The 19405-nt window shown below is 59.6% G+C and overlaps 5 protein-coding genes across 17 annotated transcripts; 4 read left to right on the forward strand and 1 right to left on the reverse strand.

The window, feature by feature from the left end:
• The first annotated feature begins 13 nt into the window (after positions 1-13).
• Positions 14-3525, forward strand: DNAJC4 (DnaJ heat shock protein family (Hsp40) member C4). 6 transcript variants are annotated; one of them, XM_070457544.1, is made up of 7 exons: positions 14-162; positions 494-586; positions 1361-1454; positions 1922-2106; positions 2304-2468; positions 3146-3232; positions 3308-3525. In XM_070457544.1, exons 1-7 carry the CDS (start codon positions 29-31, stop codon positions 3423-3425), a joined length of 876 nt encoding a protein of 291 aa, XP_070313645.1. In that variant the 5' UTR covers positions 14-28; the 3' UTR covers positions 3426-3525. The 6 variants fall into 6 exon arrangements, with proteins under 6 accessions (XP_070313645.1, XP_020743374.2, XP_070313646.1 ...); XM_020887715.2 differs by having other exon boundaries at positions 3323-3525; XM_070457545.1 differs by having other exon boundaries at positions 2307-2468.
• A 330-nt stretch (positions 3526-3855) lies between these two features.
• On the forward strand, positions 3856-7187 carry VEGFB (vascular endothelial growth factor B). 4 transcript variants are annotated; one of them, XR_002312823.2, is made up of 8 exons: positions 3856-4141; positions 4642-4684; positions 5026-5222; positions 5378-5451; positions 5645-5680; positions 6024-6158; positions 6747-6842; positions 6942-7187. XR_002312823.2 is itself a non-coding variant. In XM_020887720.2 (7 exons), the coding sequence occupies exons 1-6, from the start codon at positions 4082-4084 to the stop codon at positions 6134-6136; spliced, it is 624 nt and encodes a 207-aa protein (XP_020743379.1). In that variant the 5' UTR covers positions 3856-4081; the 3' UTR covers positions 6137-6158; positions 6747-7187. The 4 variants fall into 4 exon arrangements, 3 of the variants coding, with proteins under 3 accessions (XP_020743379.1, XP_020743382.1, XP_070313651.1); XM_020887720.2 differs by having other exon boundaries at positions 5923-6158; positions 6747-7187; XM_020887723.2 differs by having other exon boundaries at positions 6747-7187.
• Positions 7188-9269: 2082 nt separating this feature from the next.
• On the forward strand, positions 9270-12234 carry FKBP2 (FKBP prolyl isomerase 2). 5 transcript variants are annotated; one of them, XM_070457552.1, is made up of 6 exons: positions 9270-9385; positions 10637-10805; positions 11129-11241; positions 11361-11407; positions 11962-11997; positions 12092-12234. In XM_070457552.1, exons 1-6 carry the CDS (start codon positions 9288-9290, stop codon positions 12151-12153), a joined length of 525 nt encoding a protein of 174 aa, XP_070313653.1. In that variant the 5' UTR covers positions 9270-9287; the 3' UTR covers positions 12154-12234. The 5 variants fall into 5 exon arrangements, with proteins under 5 accessions (XP_070313653.1, XP_070313657.1, XP_070313655.1 ...); XM_070457556.1 differs by lacking the exon at positions 9270-9385 and adding an exon at positions 9710-9791; XM_070457554.1 differs by lacking the exon at positions 9270-9385 and adding an exon at positions 9832-9918.
• On the forward strand, positions 9421-10337 carry LOC139031884 (collagen alpha-1(XXIII) chain). Its single transcript, XM_070457548.1, has one exon. The coding sequence runs from the start codon at positions 9537-9539 to the stop codon at positions 10332-10334; it is 798 nt and encodes a 265-aa protein (XP_070313649.1). The 5' UTR covers positions 9421-9536; the 3' UTR covers positions 10335-10337.
• A 408-nt stretch (positions 12235-12642) lies between the features above and the next one.
• On the reverse strand, positions 12643-14937 carry PPP1R14B (protein phosphatase 1 regulatory inhibitor subunit 14B). The gene is given in 6 exon segments (XM_070457551.1): positions 12643-12968; positions 13060-13092; positions 13382-13465; positions 14497-14778; positions 14780-14886; positions 14889-14937. Coding segments are annotated over 6 exon segments (609 nt in total). The 5' UTR covers positions 14923-14937; the 3' UTR covers positions 12643-12899.
• Positions 14938-19405: the final 4468 nt, after the last annotated feature.

The raw sequence follows: 19405 nt of genomic DNA on the forward strand, positions 1-19405 counted from the left end.
TCCGGCCTGGGTGAGGCGTAAAAGGCCAATGGGCGCTCGGGGGCGGGGCTTCGCCGAACGGACGCCCCTTCGGGCTTGTGGGCGTGTCTGGGTGTCTAAGCCAATAAGAGTGCGGAGGCGGGGCCTGGGTAAGAGCAGGAAATGGCGGCCGCCGCGGAGTCCGTGAGTGCGGTGAGGGCGGGGCTTGGTGTGGCTCCTCCTGCACCCGCCCCCCACAATACTCCCAGGGTGGGGAGGGGGTCTCCGAGTCCCGGGCTAGTGGTCCAGACTCCGAGACGAACGTGGAGGGGGGCCTTGGACGCACGGGACAGAGGCGGGGACCGGGCTAGAACACAGGTCTGGTTTTCAGCAAGAAGGCTCCAAACGCCCCTGAGCCCCCCGGGCCTGCTTCAGTTTTCCTTCGCATTTAAACAGGGCCAGCACGCCCCCGCTCCTCATTCCCTCCGATTCAAGGGGTCCCATCCCACCCCTCTTTGTGGTCTCTTTTCGCCAGCTCCCCGCCTGCCGCCATGCTGCCCCTGCGCCTATGCCGGCTGTGGCCCCTCAACCCTCACTTTTGGTTCTTCGCAGCGGCCGCCCGGCAGCGGTGAGTCGGGCCCCCGGGATCAGGCCCGGTTGTTCAGTAGGTTCTTGTTGCTGGCTTGCCCAATTCTAGGCGCTGGGCTAGGTGCTGGGATAGCTCTGTGTCAGGCGCCTTACAGATTTGTCGGGTTACTCTCACCTTCACTGCTGAAGACACAGTATCAGAGATTAAGGGATAACCCCTAAGGTCATATAGATCTGAAATTTGAACCCAAGTTAAACCTAGTGCCCTTCCTACAACTCAGGTGGTTGTTAAGCACTATTGTGCATAACACAGGCGGGGGCCGGGGGGGTGGGGTGGGGGTGGCTGCGCTTACAAAATTGCAGATTCCTGGGCCCCACTTGGAGATTCTGATTTGCAGGAATGAGGTGGGGCTCAATAATTTTTTCATTTTTTTTCTTTTGGGCGCACTGCAGGGCATGTTCCCCTGACCAGGGATGGAACCTAGGCTCCTTGTGGTGGAAACCCTGAGTCTTAACCACTGGACGGCCAGGGAAGTCCCAAGAATTTATTTTAAAAAACATGATCAAAACAAAAAACAAAATATAATTTTCAGGTGTTTCTGATGCAAGGAATTTGAAAACTACACTTGGAGACATTTTGATCTGCCCCATTCCTGGAACACTCAAATAGGGAGGGATGATTTACAGAGACTATCCTTGGTATCTGCCTCAACCCTGAGCACCAGGATGCTGAGTCAAAGGGTGGCCCAAGTGGGTAGGGAAGGGGTATCCTGTGTCTTCCTTAGCCCTGGCAGGATTGGGCCTTTCTCCACAGGTCTGGCCCCAGTAACTACTACGAACTCTTGGGGGTGCAGCCTGGTGCCAGTGCTGAAGAAGTTAAACGAGCTTTCTTCTCCAAGTCCAAAGAGGTACCCGTGGTTTTAAGTGGAGAGGGGGAAGGGAAGTCTGAATCAGATGGGGTATGCTTCAAATTCTCAGAAATGGAGCTGAGAAGCTCACTTTGGCTGGTGCATATTCCCTCAGCATTCACAGGGAGGGGGAGGTGCCCCACAGGGAGAGATCTGCCCAGTGGGAGGAAAGGCTGGGGGGCAGGAGCCAGGAGGCCTGTCTGATGGGCTGGGCTTGGTTCTCTTGGCCTGCCTGCTCTTGAGAAAGCTGGATCCAGGACTTCCAGTGAGAGCCAGGCAGCAGGTGGGAAGCACTTACACAAGGGGAGGAGGCAGAAGCCTGTGCTTCCTGACTCTGTGGTGTTTTACAGGGATGGGCAGGCCTGGGCCTCTGGGAATGGCATGAGCCCTTGGGGGTGGACATTATCAGGATGGGTCCCGGGAAGGGGCATGGAAAGGGAGATGAGGGGAGTCTTGCTCCACCCCAGCTGCACCCTGACCGGGACCCCGGGAACCCAGCCCTGCACAGTCGCTTTGTGGAGCTGAGTGAAGCATACCAAGTGCTGAGCCGTGAGCAGAGCCGCCGCAGCTATGACCACCAGCTCCGCTCGGCAGCCTCCCCAAAGTCCCCAGGAACCACAGCCCACCCCAGGTCTGCTCACCAGGCTTACAGGTACAGTGGTCTAGCCCCCAGCTCACCACCCCCAAGTGTTGAGCCCTTTGGCATGGACATTATCAGGATGGGTCCCAGGAAGAGGCACGAACAGGGAGATGAGGGGATTGGAGGGGTGAGGCGAGGCTGGGGAGCAGAAGCCAGGAGGCCTGTCTGGATGGACTCATCCTTACACTGTTCCTTCTTCTTCCTCCAAGCAGTTCTAGGGCACCCCCCAATGAACAATACTGGGCCCAGTTTCATAAAGTGAGGCCTCAGGGACCAGAGTCCAGGCAGCAGCAGCACAAACACAACCGGCGAGTGCTGGGGTACTGCCTCCTGATCATGCTGGCCGGCATGGGCCTGCACTACGTGGCCTTCAGGTGTGTGCCTCCCTAGGGCGATGGGCAGGGGGCAGAAAGGTTTGCGAAGCCCAATGTCAGCCACCTAACCACACCACCCCTGTGACCTGCACCTTTGTGTCTCCCAAGCTAAGAACGGCATGAAATAGGTCTCCTCCAGAGCCCCTTCTGACTTGGCAAAGGCAGCTGTGCACTAAGAGCTCATGTCATTTCAGTTTTTTTTCATTGGAATTTAAATCTTTGGTGCTGATCGCCAGAGTGCTAGAGCAAACCAGAAAGCCTGCACAAGAAGGAAATGGGTTGAGCTGGGCCTTACCAGCAACTGCCCTCATTCATTCCTGCCACCCTATCACACATGCCATGCCACTGAGCTTCAACAGTAGAGACACCTAAAGGCTGGTGCCCACTGCTAGCAGTGTGCCTAGTTCAGTGATCAAGTTAGAACAAACCTTTCTAGTCTCCTTCAAGGACTTCTCTGATGCTCAGAGCTGCTGTCATGACCATCAGGGACCTGGGTCGCCATGAGACCCTGGACAAGTCCCGACCACTCTGTGCCCGTCTCCTCACCTAGCACGGGCAGTTCGGCTGAGGTCCCCACAGGTGTAAAGCTGTGAGAGCCTGGAGTGGAGGGGAGGGGACTGAGACTTGGGGGACAGCAGAGATTGGGGGTCCCAGTGTTCTTTGTAACCCCTTTGCAGGAAGCTGGAGCAGTTGCATCGTAGCTTCATGGATGAGAAGGATCGGATCATCACAGCCATCTATAACGACACTCGGGCCCGGGCCAGGTCTGTCCCAGCTCTTTCCTGCCTCCCTTCCCTGTGCCAGCACCACCCCCCAGGATCCTAGTCCCGACCACTCAGATGCTCTCCCTGCAGGGCCAACAGAGCCAGGCTCCTGCAGGAGCAGCGGCAGAAGCAGCAGCTGCAGCCACCACCCGGGCCACCCCAAGGCCCCGGGGTCGTGCCCCCGGGCCCCTGAGCAGCTCACCTTGGAGAGCTCACCTCGGATGGGGCCTTCGGGGTGCCCCCTTCTGGGACGCCCCACGACCCAGAACGCGTGCAATAAAGTGATTCTCAGAGCTCTCGTCTGGCTCCCTCCTACAGGCCCAGCGCCCCCCGCCCCGGCCCCGCCCTCCGGGTTTTGGTGCCGGCAACCCTGGAGCCCGGCCCCCTGGGCGGTGCGTCCCCTTTCCCCTGCAGCGACGGGAGGGTGTGTGTGTGTGTGTGTGTGTGTGTGTGTATGTAGGGGGCGGGCCCCGCCGGCGGCCTCGCCCCCCCCTCCCCCGCCCCGCCCCCGCCCCGCGGCCCGGTGGGGAGCGCGTGTCTGGGTCACATGAGCCGCCCGCCCGCCAGCCCGGGCCCGGCCCCCCGCCGCCCCCGCCGTCCCCGCCGCCCGCCACCACCACCGGCCGCCCGCCCGCTCGGCTCCTCCGGCCGCCGCCGCCGCCGCCGCTGCGTTGCGCTGCGCTGCCTGCGCCCAGGGCTCGGGAGGGGGCCGCGGAGGAGCCGCCCCCCGCGCCCGGCCCCCGCCCGCCGCGCCCGGGCCCGCGCCATGGGGCTCTGGCTGCCGCCGCCCCCCGCGCCGCCCGGCTAGGGCGATGCGGGCGCCCCCGGCGCGCGGCCCCCGCGGGCACCATGAGCCCCCTGCTCCGCCGCCTGCTGCTCGCCCTGCTCCTGCAGCTGGCCCCCGCCCAGGTACGTGCGTCCGCGACATCCCGCCCGCGCGCCGTGCCCTCTCTCAAGGTTGGCGGAAGTGGGAAGGCGCGGGGTTCTTGGGGGTCCACGGGGGCGTCTCGGGAGCCCAGCCCAGGCATCCCCCGGGAGGAGTCCCTCCTCGCCTGCCCGCCCGACTCCGGGGCCACTCCCCCGCCCCACCCCGTCCCCTGGGCGCAGCCGGGGGCGGGGCCGCCTCGGTGACTGCCGGACGCATTTCGGCGCCCACTGTGCCCCTTCCTGATCTGGGTCCTGGAGAATTAGCCCGGACCCCAGGCTTGGAGATTCGAGGCTGCTGCCAGAGCGGGCCTGGCGGGTAGTAGCCGGGGCAGGTCCCAGGTGGCCTGGAGAGAACAGGTAAAGCTAGAGTGACCCAGGGGGGAATTTAAGCCTCCTGACTGCAAGGGCAGAGCCCTGGAGAGAAAGACATTGCCAGCCCTTCCTGGAGTGCAACTTGGGTCCAGCTTTCTTCTCTCCTACAGGCCCCCGTCTCCCAGCCTGATGCCCCTGGTCACCAGAAGAAAGGTAATAGTAACAGAACTTTGCACCAGCCGGCGCTCAGAACATTTGCTTCCAGCCCTGATTGCAGACTCCATGTATTTCTCATCTTGTGTAATCACAGCCTCTCTGTAAGATGCAAACTCTTAATTCTGCCCATTTCACAGAAGAGCAGATAGAGGCAGTGGGATGCCTGGTATCTGGATGAACAGGGCAAGGAAGATAGATTGGGTGGGCAGAAATGGGGGCTAGTGGAGGATGGCTATGATGGGGGAACTAAGAACAGCTTCTGGACGCAGGGGTAGAGGAACCAGGGGGCAGCTGCAGGAAACCCTGGGGGGACTTAACCCTTACGCATCTACCCCCAGTAGTGTCATGGATAGACGTGTATGCTCGTGCCACCTGCCAGCCGCGGGAGGTGGTAGTGCCCCTGAACATGGAGCTCGTGGGCACTGTGGCCAAGCAGCTGGTGCCCAGCTGCGTGACGGTGCAGCGTTGTGGCGGCTGCTGCCCTGACGACGGCCTGGAGTGCGTGCCCACTGGGCAGCACCAAGTCCGAATGCAGGTAGGGGGCAGGGGGTGTGCCTGGCTGGACGCTGGGGACTGAGGGGGTGGTGGCCAGAGCCCTGGGCGGGGGGCGAGGTGTTCTCACCCCTCCAGCCCTGGAGCGTCCCCTTCCCATCTCTCTCACTGTGTCTCTCCCTATTCTCCTGATCCCAGATCCTCATGATCCGGTACCCAAGCAGTCAGCTGGGGGAGATGTCCCTGGAAGAACACAGCCAGTGTGAATGCAGGTGCCAGCGAGGCCCCGCCTGGGAGTTTGCAGAGATCAGGCTTGGGGGGTGCTGGGTGTGGCGGTACACCGCAGCGGGGACAAGGTTTCCAAGGGTAGAGCCGGGCAGGCCTGGGATCGAGGGCAAGAGCGGAGAATGCTTGACTTCCTGATCCTCTCTGTCCTTGTCTCTGTTCGTCTCTCTTACTTTTCAGACCAAAAAAACGAGAGAGTGCTGTGAAGCCAGACAGGTGAGTCTTGGGCTCTTGCTGGGGTGGGGTTGCAGCCCAGGCCCAGTGCCCAGAAAGTCACGTGTGGCTGGGGCAGGGGGTGTTAGGGCGTGTCAGGAAGCTGTGGTCCCCTCCCTTCCTTCTCCTCTCCTGCCTGTCCCCCCTCCTCTTTTTCTCTGCTCTCCAAGACTCTGTACTCTTCCCTGACCCCAGCCCCTGGGAAGACTTCCTTCCCACCCGAGACATGTTGCTTCTCCTCCTAGGGCTTCCACTCCCCACCACCGTCCCCAGCCCCGCTCTGTTCCGGGCTGGGACCCTGCCCCTGGAGCACCCTCCCCAGCTGACATCACCCATCCCACTCCAGCCCCAGGCCCCTCTGCCCACGCTGCCCCCAGCGCCGCCAGCGCCCTGACCCCCGGACCTGCCACTGCCGCTGCCGACGCCGCAGCTTCCTCCGTTGTCAAGGGCGGGGCTTAGAGCTTAACCCAGACACCTGCAGGTGAGGAGTCGGGTGGCGGCCAGGCCCATCCTGGAGCAGGTGGGAGAAGAGCCAGGGAAAGGGAAGCTTTGACCGGGTTGAATAAATATTGACCCAGCACCTAGTTGGCACTGGGGTCAGCAAAAACAAGGCTCGTGTTCTAATGCGGGAGTCAGACACATGATGTCAGCAGAGGATGTTGGGCTGTGGTGAGCGGTACCTGACTTTGTCTTATCGTCTTTGAGAGGACATCTCTAGATGTCCTGGAAGAGGTGACATGGCCAGGAATGGCAATGGAAAGACAGGCTTCCAATTTGTAAAGCTCTGAACTGTCTCAGAAATGTCAATGGTAGACATTGATGTTCTACATTACGGGCTCTGGGAGGCCAGGAGATGTAGTGGAACCCTGGTCCACCCTCATCTTGTTCTCACCACCCCTCCCTTCCACAGCGGGGTCATGGGGTGGCCTTGTGTGGGTCGGGTCAGCTGGGGCTTCCCAGGAGTGTTAGAGGAGAATGGGGTTCACAGAAGTTAACAAGCGGGTGCATCTAGAGAAACAGGGGCTCAGCTTTGGTGCCAGTGTGAACAGATCCCTTCTTCCCTTCTCAGGTGCCGGAAGCTGCGAAGGTGACAAACTGCTTTTCAGACTCAGTGGGGCCCCTAGCCTCACAGCCCTTCCCCCCAGGGGGGCAGGAGGGCAGCCTGGTGAGAACCGTCCAGTCCCCAAGACCTCAGCCTGGGCAGAAGCTCCTCCGGGACCTGGGCCTCTCGGAGGGCCTTCCAGCTGCCCCTTGTCTCTCCAAGGCTGCCGTCCAACAAGGTGGACAGAGTTGGACGAGGAGACCTGGAGGCAGCAAGAGGGGTCACGTGCCAACCTGCAAGAGAATGGGGTCCCGACTCAGCTTTTAACCACCTTGTACAAGTGAGCATCTAACAGCTGGCTCCTCTGTCCCCTCACTAAGAAGACCCCGATCCTCTACAAAAATGTGGGAGTTGGGCTTCAGCGCAGGAACTGTGAACCCCAGTCCTGATAAAAAAAGATGGAAGGAACTGTCCCTGCCTCTGTCACTGTCTGTCAGTGTCCAGGCTGGCTGGTTTGGACATGAACGTCTGCGTTGTACTGCCTCCTAGACATGGAGCTTGAAGGAGATGAGGTCCAAAGACCCCTCCCCCCCAACACACACAACAGGTCACAGTGCCAGAATCGTGCATCCTTCACTTTCATGTTGCGCTAACGGGTCCTGCCCCTGTGTCCATCACAAGGGTTCCTTTCTGGAAGGAGATGGCCAGTGAGCTTGAGGTGGGACTCAGCTCTGCCGAATGCCCTCGGCTGTCACTGCCCCTCTTTCTGAGCCTCGTGTGTACACACAGAGGGAGCAGATGATCACTGTGGTCTGGGCCCGTGGGTGCCAAGAAAGTTAAGAGTCATGTAACAGAAAAGAACACTCATCTTCCCTGCCAGGTTACACTCTGTGGTTGCAACTTCTGCTTCATGGAGCTTAACTCTCTTTTTTCAATTGCAGTCTTCACTGTCACCTCCCTTGCACCTTGAGTTCCCCTCCCCATGCTTTGCTTGGTACTCTCCTGACCTTTATCTGACCCAGCCCAAACTCAGTGGTCAGCTTTCTGCCTGCACTCTCTAGTGCCCCTGGGGCTCAGTTGTGAGGGGAGGGGGTGAACTGAAAGGCAACCTTGGGCACCAGTACTTTGCCCCATCAAGGCAGAACATTGAGGGCAGAGTAACCCAAAGCAGCTACCTAATGGAGGCCTCTGAAGTCATTGAGGAAGGGGTAGTGATCTTGTTAGGCCCAAACCAAGAGTGGTGTTAAACCAGAAGAGATGGTTTCTGACAAGTGACTGCTACTTTGAAATCATTTTCTCAGCTATGCTGTTACCAAAAATGTGAGAGTTCAATTAGAGTGAGACACATGAGGGTTAGGGCCATTAGCTACTACCTCCTAAACCCATCTAGCTTGTCCAATGAGCATGTGCTTCGTATGCGCCTTCTCACCTAACCCTCAATTCTGAGGTCAGTGTTGTGATTATCTTCCTTCTTCAGTTGAGGAGATAAGCTCGGAAAGGCTGATTGACCTGAGGATTTGGCCTCAGATCATCCATCTCCCTAACATTCAACTTAGGTTTAGCTGCCTCTCAATTGCAGGTTGTCTGCCTGCAATGTGGGAGACCTCCTGGGTTCAATCCCTGGGTTGGGAAGATCCCCTGGAGGGCATGGCAACCCACTCCAGTGTTCTTGCCTAGAGAATCCCCATGGACAGAGGAGTCTGGCGGGCTGCAGTCCATGAGGTCACAAAAGAGTCGGACAGGACTGAGCACCTAAGCACAACTGCAGGTTCATTACTTCAGTGGAACCTCCCAGGTGTATCAGTGATAAAGAATCCACCTGCCAATGCAGATGCAGGTTTGATCCCCTGAAGTAGGAAATGGCAACTCACTCCGGTATTCTTGCTGGGAAATCCCAAGGACAGAGGAGCCTGGTGGGCTACAGTCCATGGGGTCACAAAGAGTCGGACGCGACTGAGCGCACACATGTTTATCCCTGGGTGCTGAAGCGACTAGAAATAAGTGCATGGGGAATGGACCCAGTCAGACGGTTACAGTCATGACTCAGGGTCATTATGCCCCAGGTAGAGGCAGGCGTGGATGCTGGAAGAGAAAAAAGCTAAGAGCATTTGCTGTGGGCCTAGCTGTGCACATTACTGGGGGACTCCAACAGGGACCCTGTGGGGTGGATGTTATCAAGCCCGAGTCAGCAGGCCAAGAAACTTGTTCAAGGTCACCCAGTCAATGAGTGGCAGACCCAGGATTCAAACCCAAGGCTCACTCTGAAGCTAGGCTCTTTCCACAGCAACTGAGGACTGTGGATCAGAAGAGGCCCAAGGGCAATCAGGAGCGTCAAGCTGGGGGCGACATAAAATGGCGTCTCAAGACCCCCTCCGGGAACCCACGCCCGCCTGACCTTAACTTCACCTCAAACGGAAGTGCCTTCAGCCCTTTCGGAAGTCACTTTCACCTCACCTTAAGGACTACAAAGCCACCGGACGTGACGTATGGGTCACATGGTGCCCCGGGGGCGGGGCTAGGGAAGAAACATCCCCAGCGGGCGTGTGGCCGCGGGTTTTGCATGGTCCAATGAGGGCGAGCGGCGTGGCCAGGGCTGGTGGCGACGATGATGCGCCTGCGCACAGACGGCGGCACGACTGGGTTGACTCCGGGGGCGCGGCGAGGAGGTGAGCGGGGGCCACAGCCCGGGCTGGGGGGAGCCGGGGTAAACGAGGGAAGGCTGGATCAGGCAGGGCAGGAGCGGGCTGGGGCTCCGAGTGTCAACGAGGGATAGGTCACGAGGAAATTGACTGTTGGGGGGGTCCGAGCTGTCCGGGGATGCCGCAGGGGGAGGGTTCTCACGCCTCACGGGGCGGGGCTCCGGGAGTTGGGGCGGGAAGTCGAACGGCGACGGGTGGAACCTCTCAGCTGGTGCCGGTGGGAGGCGGAGCTCGCGACCTGGGGGCGGGGCTAGGACCTTTGGTGGGTGGAGACTGGCCCTTGGAGGAGGAGCTGGAAGAGGCGGAAGGAGGAGCCTTGGGTTTGGAGGCCGAGGAGGAAGGAACCCAGGCGCTGGGGGCGGGGCTTCAGCCGGTGAGTGGCGCGGCTACGGTCCAGGAAGAGGGGTCTAGTTCTGTCGGGGGCGGGGCTACAGGGTTGGGGGCGGAACCACGCCCTCTAAAAGGTGGGACCAAGGAGCCTAGCGAAGGGGTAGGCCCAGGTAATGACCCGGGGCGTCCACGCGGGGGCGGTCTCCGCGGTGGCCGTGCCTGGGGACGCGGTAGGCCTAGAACTCCCCCGGGAGAGGTGGTATGGGTGGAGCGGGCTCGGCGGCCACCCGACACGGGACCAGTCTGGGTGCCCCGCAGGCCCCCGAGGGCTCAGAGTTGGGGCGGCGCCTCGGGCGGAGGCACAGGGCCAGCTTGGGGGGTACCCCCGGAGGACAAGGGCTCCCCGGAGCCACCCAGTGGCGACGTGTGGGTGCCTCGGGGCCGACCCCCTGCGGCAGCCGCAGATGTGTGGGTGTGTTGGGCGGGAGGCAACTGGGTGTGGCGTGAATGGGGTCGCCCGGTCGGGGCAACCGCTCTGCAGCCAGATAGGGTCTGGACTTTGCGGAAGGGGACGGGTGGGAATTGAAGAGAAGAGCTGGGGACTGGGAGGGACGGAAGGGCAGGGGGTGAGCAAAGGGGCGGGACCCTGGCTGCTGTGGCCTCCCCTGACCCCCTCTCCCCGCTGCTGGGGTCCTCGGGCAAGCCCCCTTCTCACTGGACTGGTAAGTGTGGCCGTGGAGCCTGGGGGAGGGGGCGGTGATCCCGAACAAGGGGATCCCCAGGGGCAGGCAGGGTCCACGGTGGGGTGGAATCCTCCCGGTACCTGCCGGTATTCCATGCCCTCCCGTTCCTCTCCCCCGGTTGGTTGGTCGGGGTCTGTTCCCACAGAGAGATGAGGCTGAGCTGGGTCTTGACAGTACTGTCCATCTGCCTGAGCGCCCTGGTCACGGCCACAGGGGCCGAGGGCAAACGGAAGCTGCAGATTGGAGTCAAGAAAAGGGTAGACCACTGTCCCATCAAATCTCGGAAAGGGGACGTCCTGCACATGCACTATACGGTGGGTGAAGGGGTGGAGCTTTGGGGGGCGGGGCCTTTGGGGACCAGAAAGGAACCGGGAGCCGGGTTTCTCTGCCAAAAGTGGGATCTCTTGGGCAAGTCTTCTCATCTACTATGCATGGTTCTGTCTTGCTTTTCACTGTCTACTCCCAGGTTGGTATCAGCAAGCAGTGACAGTGTACTGTGAGCTGCCCAACGTTCTGTCTCCTGCTATGACTATGGCCACTAATGCTGTGGGGGGGTGGCACCTTGATGGGAAGAGCACTGGGGGTGGGGGTGTCAGAGCAGACCCTCCTCCTCACTGGCCTTCCCATGGTCTCACAGGGGAAGCTAGAAGATGGAACAGAGTTTGACAGCAGCCTGCCCCAGAACCAGCCCTTTGTCTTCTCCTTGGGCACAGGCCAGGTCATCAAGGGCTGGGACCAGGGGCTGCTAGGGTGAGTCGTGGGACCATGGCTGTGGTCCAGGAGGTAATCTGGGAGGCAAGGCCCAGGGATGGGGGGAGGGAGCAAGGAGCCTGGTTGTTGCCACATGCTGAACATGTGTTGTCCTGCAGGATGTGTGAGGGAGAAAAGCGGAAGCTGGTGATTCCATCAGAGCTGGGTAAGAGGCTCTTTCGGAGTGGGGATAGGGAGTTCAGGGTTTATTATCCCTGTAAGGGTGAAGGCTGATTTAGTCTCTGCATCGATCTCCACTCAGTTCATTCAGTCCATGCCACTTCCAAGTCTAGCCTTGTCCAGCAATGAGGACAGGGCAAGACCATCGGGACACTTGGCTCTGGTGCCAACTCTCTGACCTTTTGCAAGCCCCTCCCATCTCCCTTGTGGCTCAAATGGTAAAGAAGATGCCTACAATGCAGGAGATCCAGGTTCAGTCCCTGGGTTGGGAAGATCCCCTGGAGAAGGAATTGGCAACCCTCTCCAGTATTCTTGCCTGGAGAATTCCATGGACAGAGGAGACTGGCAGGGTGTAGTTCATGGGATCGCAAAGAGTTGGACATGACTGAGTGACTAACTTTCCCTTGTTTTTTTTTCCCCCGTTTCCCATTTCTGGCGTAGTGCTAGGATGGGTAGAGGCTTGGCTTCAGCCTGGTTGTCTGCGAACACCTCACTCTGCCTGGCCACAGCTCATTCTGTTTCTTTGTGTTATCTTTGCAGGGTATGGAGAGCGGGGAGCTCCCCCAAAGATTCCAGGTAATAGACCTTTGTGTCCCCCTCCCCATCTACTGCATCCATTCCATCTCCTGGTGGCCCTAGTTCTCATTCTACTCCCACCTCTCCCCTGCAGGTGGTGCAACCTTGGTGTTCGAGGTGGAGCTGCTCAAAATCGAGCGACGTTCAGAACTGTAGCCAAACTGGAGAGGGGCGGTGGAGAGGCCCTCATCAGGGACCAGACTGTTTAAAGAAAAAAAAAAAAACCCTTAAAACCCATGAAGTGAGCCTGTGTTTCTTTGTGGGCCCTGAGAGACTTAGAAACCACAGGTTCAGCCTCCTCTCTCCCTCGACCTCCTCCTGTCCCTCCTTCTCCCTCTGGGCTGCAGAACCTTGGGATCTAGAAGGCTCAGTGGCATCGAGGTCACGATGGCCAAGCCCTGAGTGGCATGGTGGCCCTTGTCCAGAGGGGAAAAGAGTATTCCTGCCTGCCGGCAGCAGCATGGCTCCTCCCCAGCTCCCCAGCCACTTCCAGCTCCTAGTCTGGGAGCCAGCACTGGGCTATCGCCATGGCTACGTGGCCCTCAGGAAGGCCTGCGGTCACCTGGGGAGAAGCTGAGCTGGCAGCAGTCAGAGAGCAGTGTGTCCCCCCAAAAGAGACCAGGCGAGCCTGTGAACTGCACCAAAGGCGTATCCTAGCTTTATTAAAGGGCCCGCGCTGCAGTCAATATAAAAACACAAAAAGTCCCATCAGTTTAATAATAATAAAAAACCCCAAAAATGGAAAACTGAGGGGGCAGGGAAGAGGCCCCTGGGCCAGGGGCACGGGGAGCCCTGCTCGTGGCACCAGGCCTGGCCGCAGGGCCCCCTGGTATTGCTGTTGCTACGAGGTCAGGGGGCAGCGATTGTCCTGTGGAGCCACCATTCAGCTGGGTCGAGGACCCTTACTTCTTCTGGGGTGTGCTCAGCTTCTGCATGCCCCGGATCTTGTCCAGCAGGCCAGAGATGAAGGCCTGGAGGGAGGGAGGACATTAAGGAGGCCAGACCCCATGAGGACAGGACCCCAGGCTCCTCACCCCACCCCTGGGGAAACCACTTCCTTACCTCAGTGGGTTTGTAACAGTCAACCAGCAGCTCCTGGTGGGGCAAGGAGGGGAAGGGTAACTGAGTCTACAGAACACGGACCTAGAGTTCACCCGTACCCTCTTCCAAGGCACTGGACATGCTACTGAACAGCTCGGCAAGTAACTACTGGCCCCCTTTGGTGGACGCCAAAGCTGAGCCCAAGATCACAGAGCTGACTGCCGCAGATCAAGGCAGGCCTGGCTCCAGAGGCTTGCCGACCCAACGACGGGCAGACCGCCCCCAGCTGCCCTCTAGCCCCTGCTCCCCTGACCTGGCCCTGCTGCCCTCCAGCCCCTCTTACCTTGACCCTGGCAGCCCGGGTATCATCGCTCTCCATGTCCAGGAGTTCATCCACGTCGATTTCCAGCTCTGGGATCTCCTCTTCCTGGGGTAGGGGTGGGGGAGGAGGGAGAGACAAGGGCCTGAGTTGGGAGAGAGGGTGTGAGAGGGGCTCTGGCTGAGGCCCCTGCCCTACTGCAGACGGGAGCCAGCCCTCTTTGCCCAGCAGACAGCGGCAGCTGCTCCGAGGAAGAAAACAGATCAGGCCTGTGCCAAGGCAAACTGCCCAATGTGGGGGGGAGCTTCCTGTCCCTGCCAGTTGGGCACCCTGGGTGCCAGACGGCCAGGGCTGGGGATCCTAGGCTGGGAACCCTGCAGATGTGTCTCCCCAACTTCCGAGCCCCCCATCTCAACCAGAGCACAGATGGGGCCAGCTGCCCCAACTCATCACGGCCCCCTTCCCCTCCCCCAAACACCTGTCACAGCTTCCCAGGAGTGGGGAGGAAGTGAAGGGTGAGGGGTCAGTGGGAAGGACCCAGGCCTGGTAAAGGGGAAACAAAGAGCCCATGCTTTGCCGAGGGAGGGGGTGCCTGCCACCCCTCCTCCCCCAGGAAGCATCTCTCCTGTCTGGAGCCAACTGCATTCCAGGGCTGGGCTAGGGTAGGCAGCACAGGGCAAGCCCACTCCTCCACCCTGGCCCCCGGGGCCTGAGTCACCACTTGAGCAAGGAAGGAGTCACAGGGTGGAGAACCAGAACCCACAGAGTGGGCTAGCTTGCCCCCCATGCCAAGATGGACTCCAGATAAGCCCATTAGAAACAGGCAAGACACATAAACCCCAACAACGGGGTTGGCTAGTGCCTTAAACTGGTCTAGGCTAGCAAGCGATAAGTAGCTCTCCTTCCCCAGCCAGCCTAGACTAGCCCCAGGTCTCCTGTCCAAGGCAGCGAATAAGAAAGAAGTGACTTAGGTTAGACAAGAAAGAGCATACATTGGGGGCGGGGAGTACAGAAAGCAAGGGAGCGCGCTTAAGCGGGGTGCCCACTGACTCCGGGTGACAGGCGGGCTCAAGGTGGGGTTTCCAGGAGGCCCGAATCGGAACCGGTTTTAGGGTGTCGGCGCAGGGTGGGAGACACACCTGGCAGTCGTAGAGGCGAGTGAGCTGCTCCAGGATCCACTCCTCCAGGTTGAGGCGCTTCCGTAGCTCCTTGCGGTCGTACTTGACCGTGACCTTCCCTTGGCGCCTCACTGGGCCCTCATCGTCCGCGCCGCCCGGGCCCTCGCCTGCAGCCCCAGGGGGGCTCTGAAAGTAGACGCGGGGCCCTGGGCCGCCACTCCCCGGTCCGGGGGCCGGGGCCGCCAACGCCGCGCCCCCCGCGGGGCCGCTGTCCGCCATGGCGGCCGCCGGGGCCACGTGCGCGCGTCGGGCCCCTCCCTGCGCCGCCGCCTCCCGGACGCCCGCCGGCTGGCTCCCGGCCGCTGGCTCGGGTTAGCTCGTGAGCTCGGCTCCGCGCGGCTCCGCGGCGAGGGCGGCGGCGGGGGTGCCCGGGGGCAGCTGCAGCATGCGGAGCCCCCGGGCCTGGCCTGGCCGCGCCCCGCCCCCTCCCCACCGATCCGCCCGCCCTTTGTCCCCCGCGGCCGCCGCCCGAGCCGCCGCAGCCGAAGCCGCTTTCTCTGTCTGGATCGCTTCCCCCGCCCCCCGACCACACCCCCTTAAAGGGCCAGTCCTGCAGCTTGCCCCTCACCCTTACTCCGCCCCCGGACAGGGTCTAGGGGAGGATCTAGTCCTCAGAGGTTTGGGCCTAGCTGTCCCTTCTCTCTTTTAACCTTCCTGCCCTACACCCAGGCGTTCTAAGCGCCCGGTGCGAGGATTTGCGCTTCCAATGGGGAACCTAGTGTTCTGTCCTCACTGGAGCGAAAACAGGGGCCGCCTGAGAATGGAGGGGAGTGGGCACTGTATACAGGACCGAAGTCCGAGGAGGAGACCTGGGAGCGCCACCCCTCTCCCTTCTGGGTCCTCCTGTCCTCTGTCAGCGGGGGACAAGAAGCTTCTTCGCGCTGACAAACACGTGGACAGGATTCCCGGGGGTAGAGGGGTGGAGAAGACGGGCAGGAGCTGCCCAGGTCACTGGACGCCGCACTCCTTGGGGTTCCGCGCACCCCATAATGGAGGCCTAGGTTGGGGGTGAGCTGAGCCGGCCGAGCGGCCTGAAGGGCTAGACCCCGGGCAGCCACCGCCCACCGGGCAAGATGGCGGTTGATGGGATTGTGGGAAATGTAGTTCACAGAGTCCTGCCCCGCATGGCTGCCCCTCCCCCGCAGAGAATCCCAGGCGGGGAAAACTTGTTTGGAGCGCCCTCGTAGGGCTGGTCTCCACAGGGCGCGGTCCTCCGCACCCCGCAATCTCTTGTGTGTGCAAACTGAGGCTTAAAGAACTGGGAAGTGGAGGAGCCAGTACTCAGGATAACAAAGATAATAATAACTGCTGACCCTAATACGAGTTCCACATAGTCGGTTCTAGCGCGAGGGCATCTCACTGCTCTCCAGTAGATACCAGCCCTAGGGCTTCCTCTGTCCTTCAGAGCTCACAAGCGTCTTATTTGGCCCACCTCTCTCAAACGGACCCTGTGTCTTGTTCCCGCAGCAAGTTTGATTTATATATATATATAGATTTTTTTATATTTTTAAATAGTGTCTCTCATTCACTGGTTCGTTGTCCGTCTCGCATTTCTTAACTATGAGCTCTGTGAGGCTGAGACCTGTCTGGCCCTTGTTTACTGCTGATACCCATGATTGAGTGGACCCGCTCAGCTTCAAACCACATGGATATGGCAAATCAACTGACTTGCTGAACTCTCAGCACCTAGGTCAGACTCTTGAAGTGAAGTGAAGTCGCTCAGTCATGTCCAACTCTGTGCGACCCCATGGACTGTAGCCTACTAGGCTCCTCCATCCATGGGATTTTCCAGGCAAGAGTACTGGAGTGGGTTGCCATTTCCTTCTCCAGGGGATCTTCCTGATCCAGGGATTGAACCCAGGTCTCCCGCATTGCGGGTAGACGCTTTACCATCTGAGCCACCAGGGAAGTTCAGGTCAGATTCATAGTCGGTGTTTAATTGGTTGAACGAATGACTGAATGAAAGGCTTCCTGTGTGCCTCCATTTCCTCCAAAGGTTGTGGCAAAGATTAAATAGGAAAGGACGTGGAAGTTTCAGTGATTGCACCACAGAGGTTAAGTCACACACCCAGATAGCAATGGAGCTCAGCTTGTCTACGCAGGCCCCCTGACACAAAGTCACTGCTCCTACCGCCACACAAGGTTGTGCAACTGTTTCAGATGCTTCCACAGACCACAGAGGACAGGCTCACCCTCTGCAGTCCCAAGCAGAGGCTCCATGTCCTAGAGACACTAAGTCCCAGCCCCTCTGGATGCCAGAGACACCCTCTGCAGCAAATGGGGTTCAGACAGACGTTGACACTGGCCCAGGTTCATACAGCTGGTGTGATGCTGCAGACAAACCGAAACCCAGGACTTTGGACTTACCTTGAGGTTGGAGAGTACAGACAAGGGGAAGGCAGTGGCTGAGAATGATGTGTGCGGTGATGGGATTCATGCCAGCTGGGCTTCTCCCTGAAAGGCCTGAGCAGGGGGCACATGACTCATGTGGCTTGATGATGGGCTGATACCTTCTCCCTCCCTAGCCCCCCCCTCGGGCCTTAGCCTCTCTTCGGTCAGCCTCCGGGGCCAGGGAAGGGCTGACCCTTCTCCTGTGGTTTAGGCAGGACCCACCCTTTCTAAGAGAGTCCCATCCCCAGCCTGGCTTCTGACTCTGAGCTTGCCCTGATGGGAGAAGCAATTTATCAAATCCAAATTCCCCACCACACCCCACCTTACCCCACTGGGGTGGGTTTGCTCTTTTTAAACTGGAGTGCTGATTCAGGCCTGGGGGTGGTGGAGGCCTGCAGTTAAGAGGGAGGCTGTATCATAGTTCGCTGTGGGAATGAAACCTATTGGTGGTGAAGACTTGGGGACAAGTCCCAGCTGTGTCCCTCCAGATGCTATGACCCTGAGCAGTGATCTTCCTGTCCCTCCTCCCCTCAAGGCTGGTCTGAAGGCCTCCTATCATTTCCAAATTTCATGGTGTCCCCTGAGGAGTTTCTAGCCTGAACAGGGAAGACAGAGCCAGGGACGCTCTTCCTGAATCCCTCTCTCCACCTTCTGTGCTACCCCTAAGACACTCCCAGATTCCTCAGACTGACTCCCCTATCTCGTTCATCCCTCCCCATGGCCACCTACTCTTGTGTTAGCGTAGATGGCCATGATGGCCTACAGCCGCCTTGGAGGCTTGACTGCCTAGCACAAAACCTTGGAGTGGAAGAACTAGGTCCAAATCCTGCCTCTGCCCTAGGCTGAGAGGCCCTGGGCCAGTCACTAACCTACCCTGAGCCTCTTCAAAGGGGGTGATTCTGCTGACTTCTGGTGATTTGCGGCTGAGATCGGTGCTCTAAGACCATATCCCAGCCCTTGGCCTCCTATCTGAGTGCTGCGCTGCTCCTCACCCTTTCAGCCCCAGGCTGTAGCTTCCCCAGCCCCACCTCTCCTGGGGTCCTGGCTCCCCTCCCCCAGAGACCAGCTGAGGCTGCTTTCAGTGCCTCCTAAAGCAGAGGCCCTAGGGAGGGTCCTGTGGCTGAGACCGCTCCCTTAATCAAGGGTAGAGGCCGGAAAGACTGCGTTCCTTCCACCGTTATGGCTTGCCGAGAAACCCCATTACCATTACCAAGGCAGGAAGAAAGTGTGCAAGGAGGAAGGAGCCCTCTAATGGGGGTTGCCCTGGCCTCGGGAGACGCGGTGGGCAGGAAACAGGTTCCCATCTTGTTTTTCAAGAAGCTGCCACCTAGAGCTTCTACCCCTAAGCTCAGGCCACAGCTTCAGGCCCTGCTGGCCCTGGCACTGCCTGGCAGGCCCCCTAGCCCAGAGCTGACCCATGTCCTTTCCTCCCTCCTCCCTGGCATCGCCACAGCCTGCTGTCCTTTCCTTAGATATGCAGCTGTCTCAGATATCCAGTACCCAGGGGTCATTTCATACCCATTTGCCTATTTCATCCTCTGACAACATCCAACTTTTGGACAAGGTGACGGAGGTACAAAGACTAGTTTCGGCCAGTAGACCTGCCCCCAAGCTAGGGGGAGCAGAGCCCATCTCTACCCTGCATGGCTACCCAATGAGACCTCGTGGTCCCCGAGTCTCTAAGGGGTACAGCTCTGTTGCTCTCGTGAGAGAGGACAAGGATCACAAATCGGGTCCCGCTTTCTTTGCCTCTTCAAGGGCAAGGAGTAAAGACAGGACAGAGCTGGCCTTCAAGACAGAGGGCTGCAATCCTCCTATCAAGCTGTGTGACCTTGGGCGAGTCCTTTCCCCTCTCTGGGCCTCAAGTAGAGATAATAATCACACCCACAGGGCCTCAGTCAAAGGCTAGGAGATCTGTTAGGTTAGACTTGGTGCCCAACATGGTGGCGATTTTGAGGATGGCCAGTGCCAGGTAGGGTTCCCCTTGGGGGTCTGAGAGCCTGGGGCAAAGGCAGCCTGTAGGGCTGCCTCCTCCTTGACTGACCCCTTCTCGCCCAGAAACAGCTCTGTCTCTTTCTGGGTTTCTAGGTGACTTGGCTGGCCCCTCTGGATGAGTTCTACTTTAAACCTGCTGCTGCTACTGCCTCTGTATTGGGGGGGCTCCCACAGGGGCCCCCAGGCAGGAGCCCCCCCAGCCAAGCCCTGCGGGAGGGGCTGTAGCCCCCACCCATCTCAGTGCCCATGCGCCTTCCAGCTCAGGTCCCTGGCACGCCGCAGATTTCAGGGCACCTGCTGTGGGCCAGGCGTGGCAGAGCCCCTCCTCAACCCTCCTAATTCGTGGACACCCAGGAGGCTTCTGACCCCTCCAGGCAAAACGACCAGCTGTCCCCTTCTCAGTTTGCAGTTGGGAGCCCCACTGGGACAGGTTCCAGGCTGAGCTGGGGGGTGGGGGGTGGTTTCTGCGGAACAAGAAGGGCGC

The sequence above is a fragment of the Odocoileus virginianus genome, chromosome 28 (genome assembly GCF_023699985.2).
Source record: "Odocoileus virginianus isolate 20LAN1187 ecotype Illinois chromosome 28, Ovbor_1.2, whole genome shotgun sequence".
Taxonomy (NCBI): Eukaryota; Metazoa; Chordata; class Mammalia; order Artiodactyla; family Cervidae; genus Odocoileus; species Odocoileus virginianus.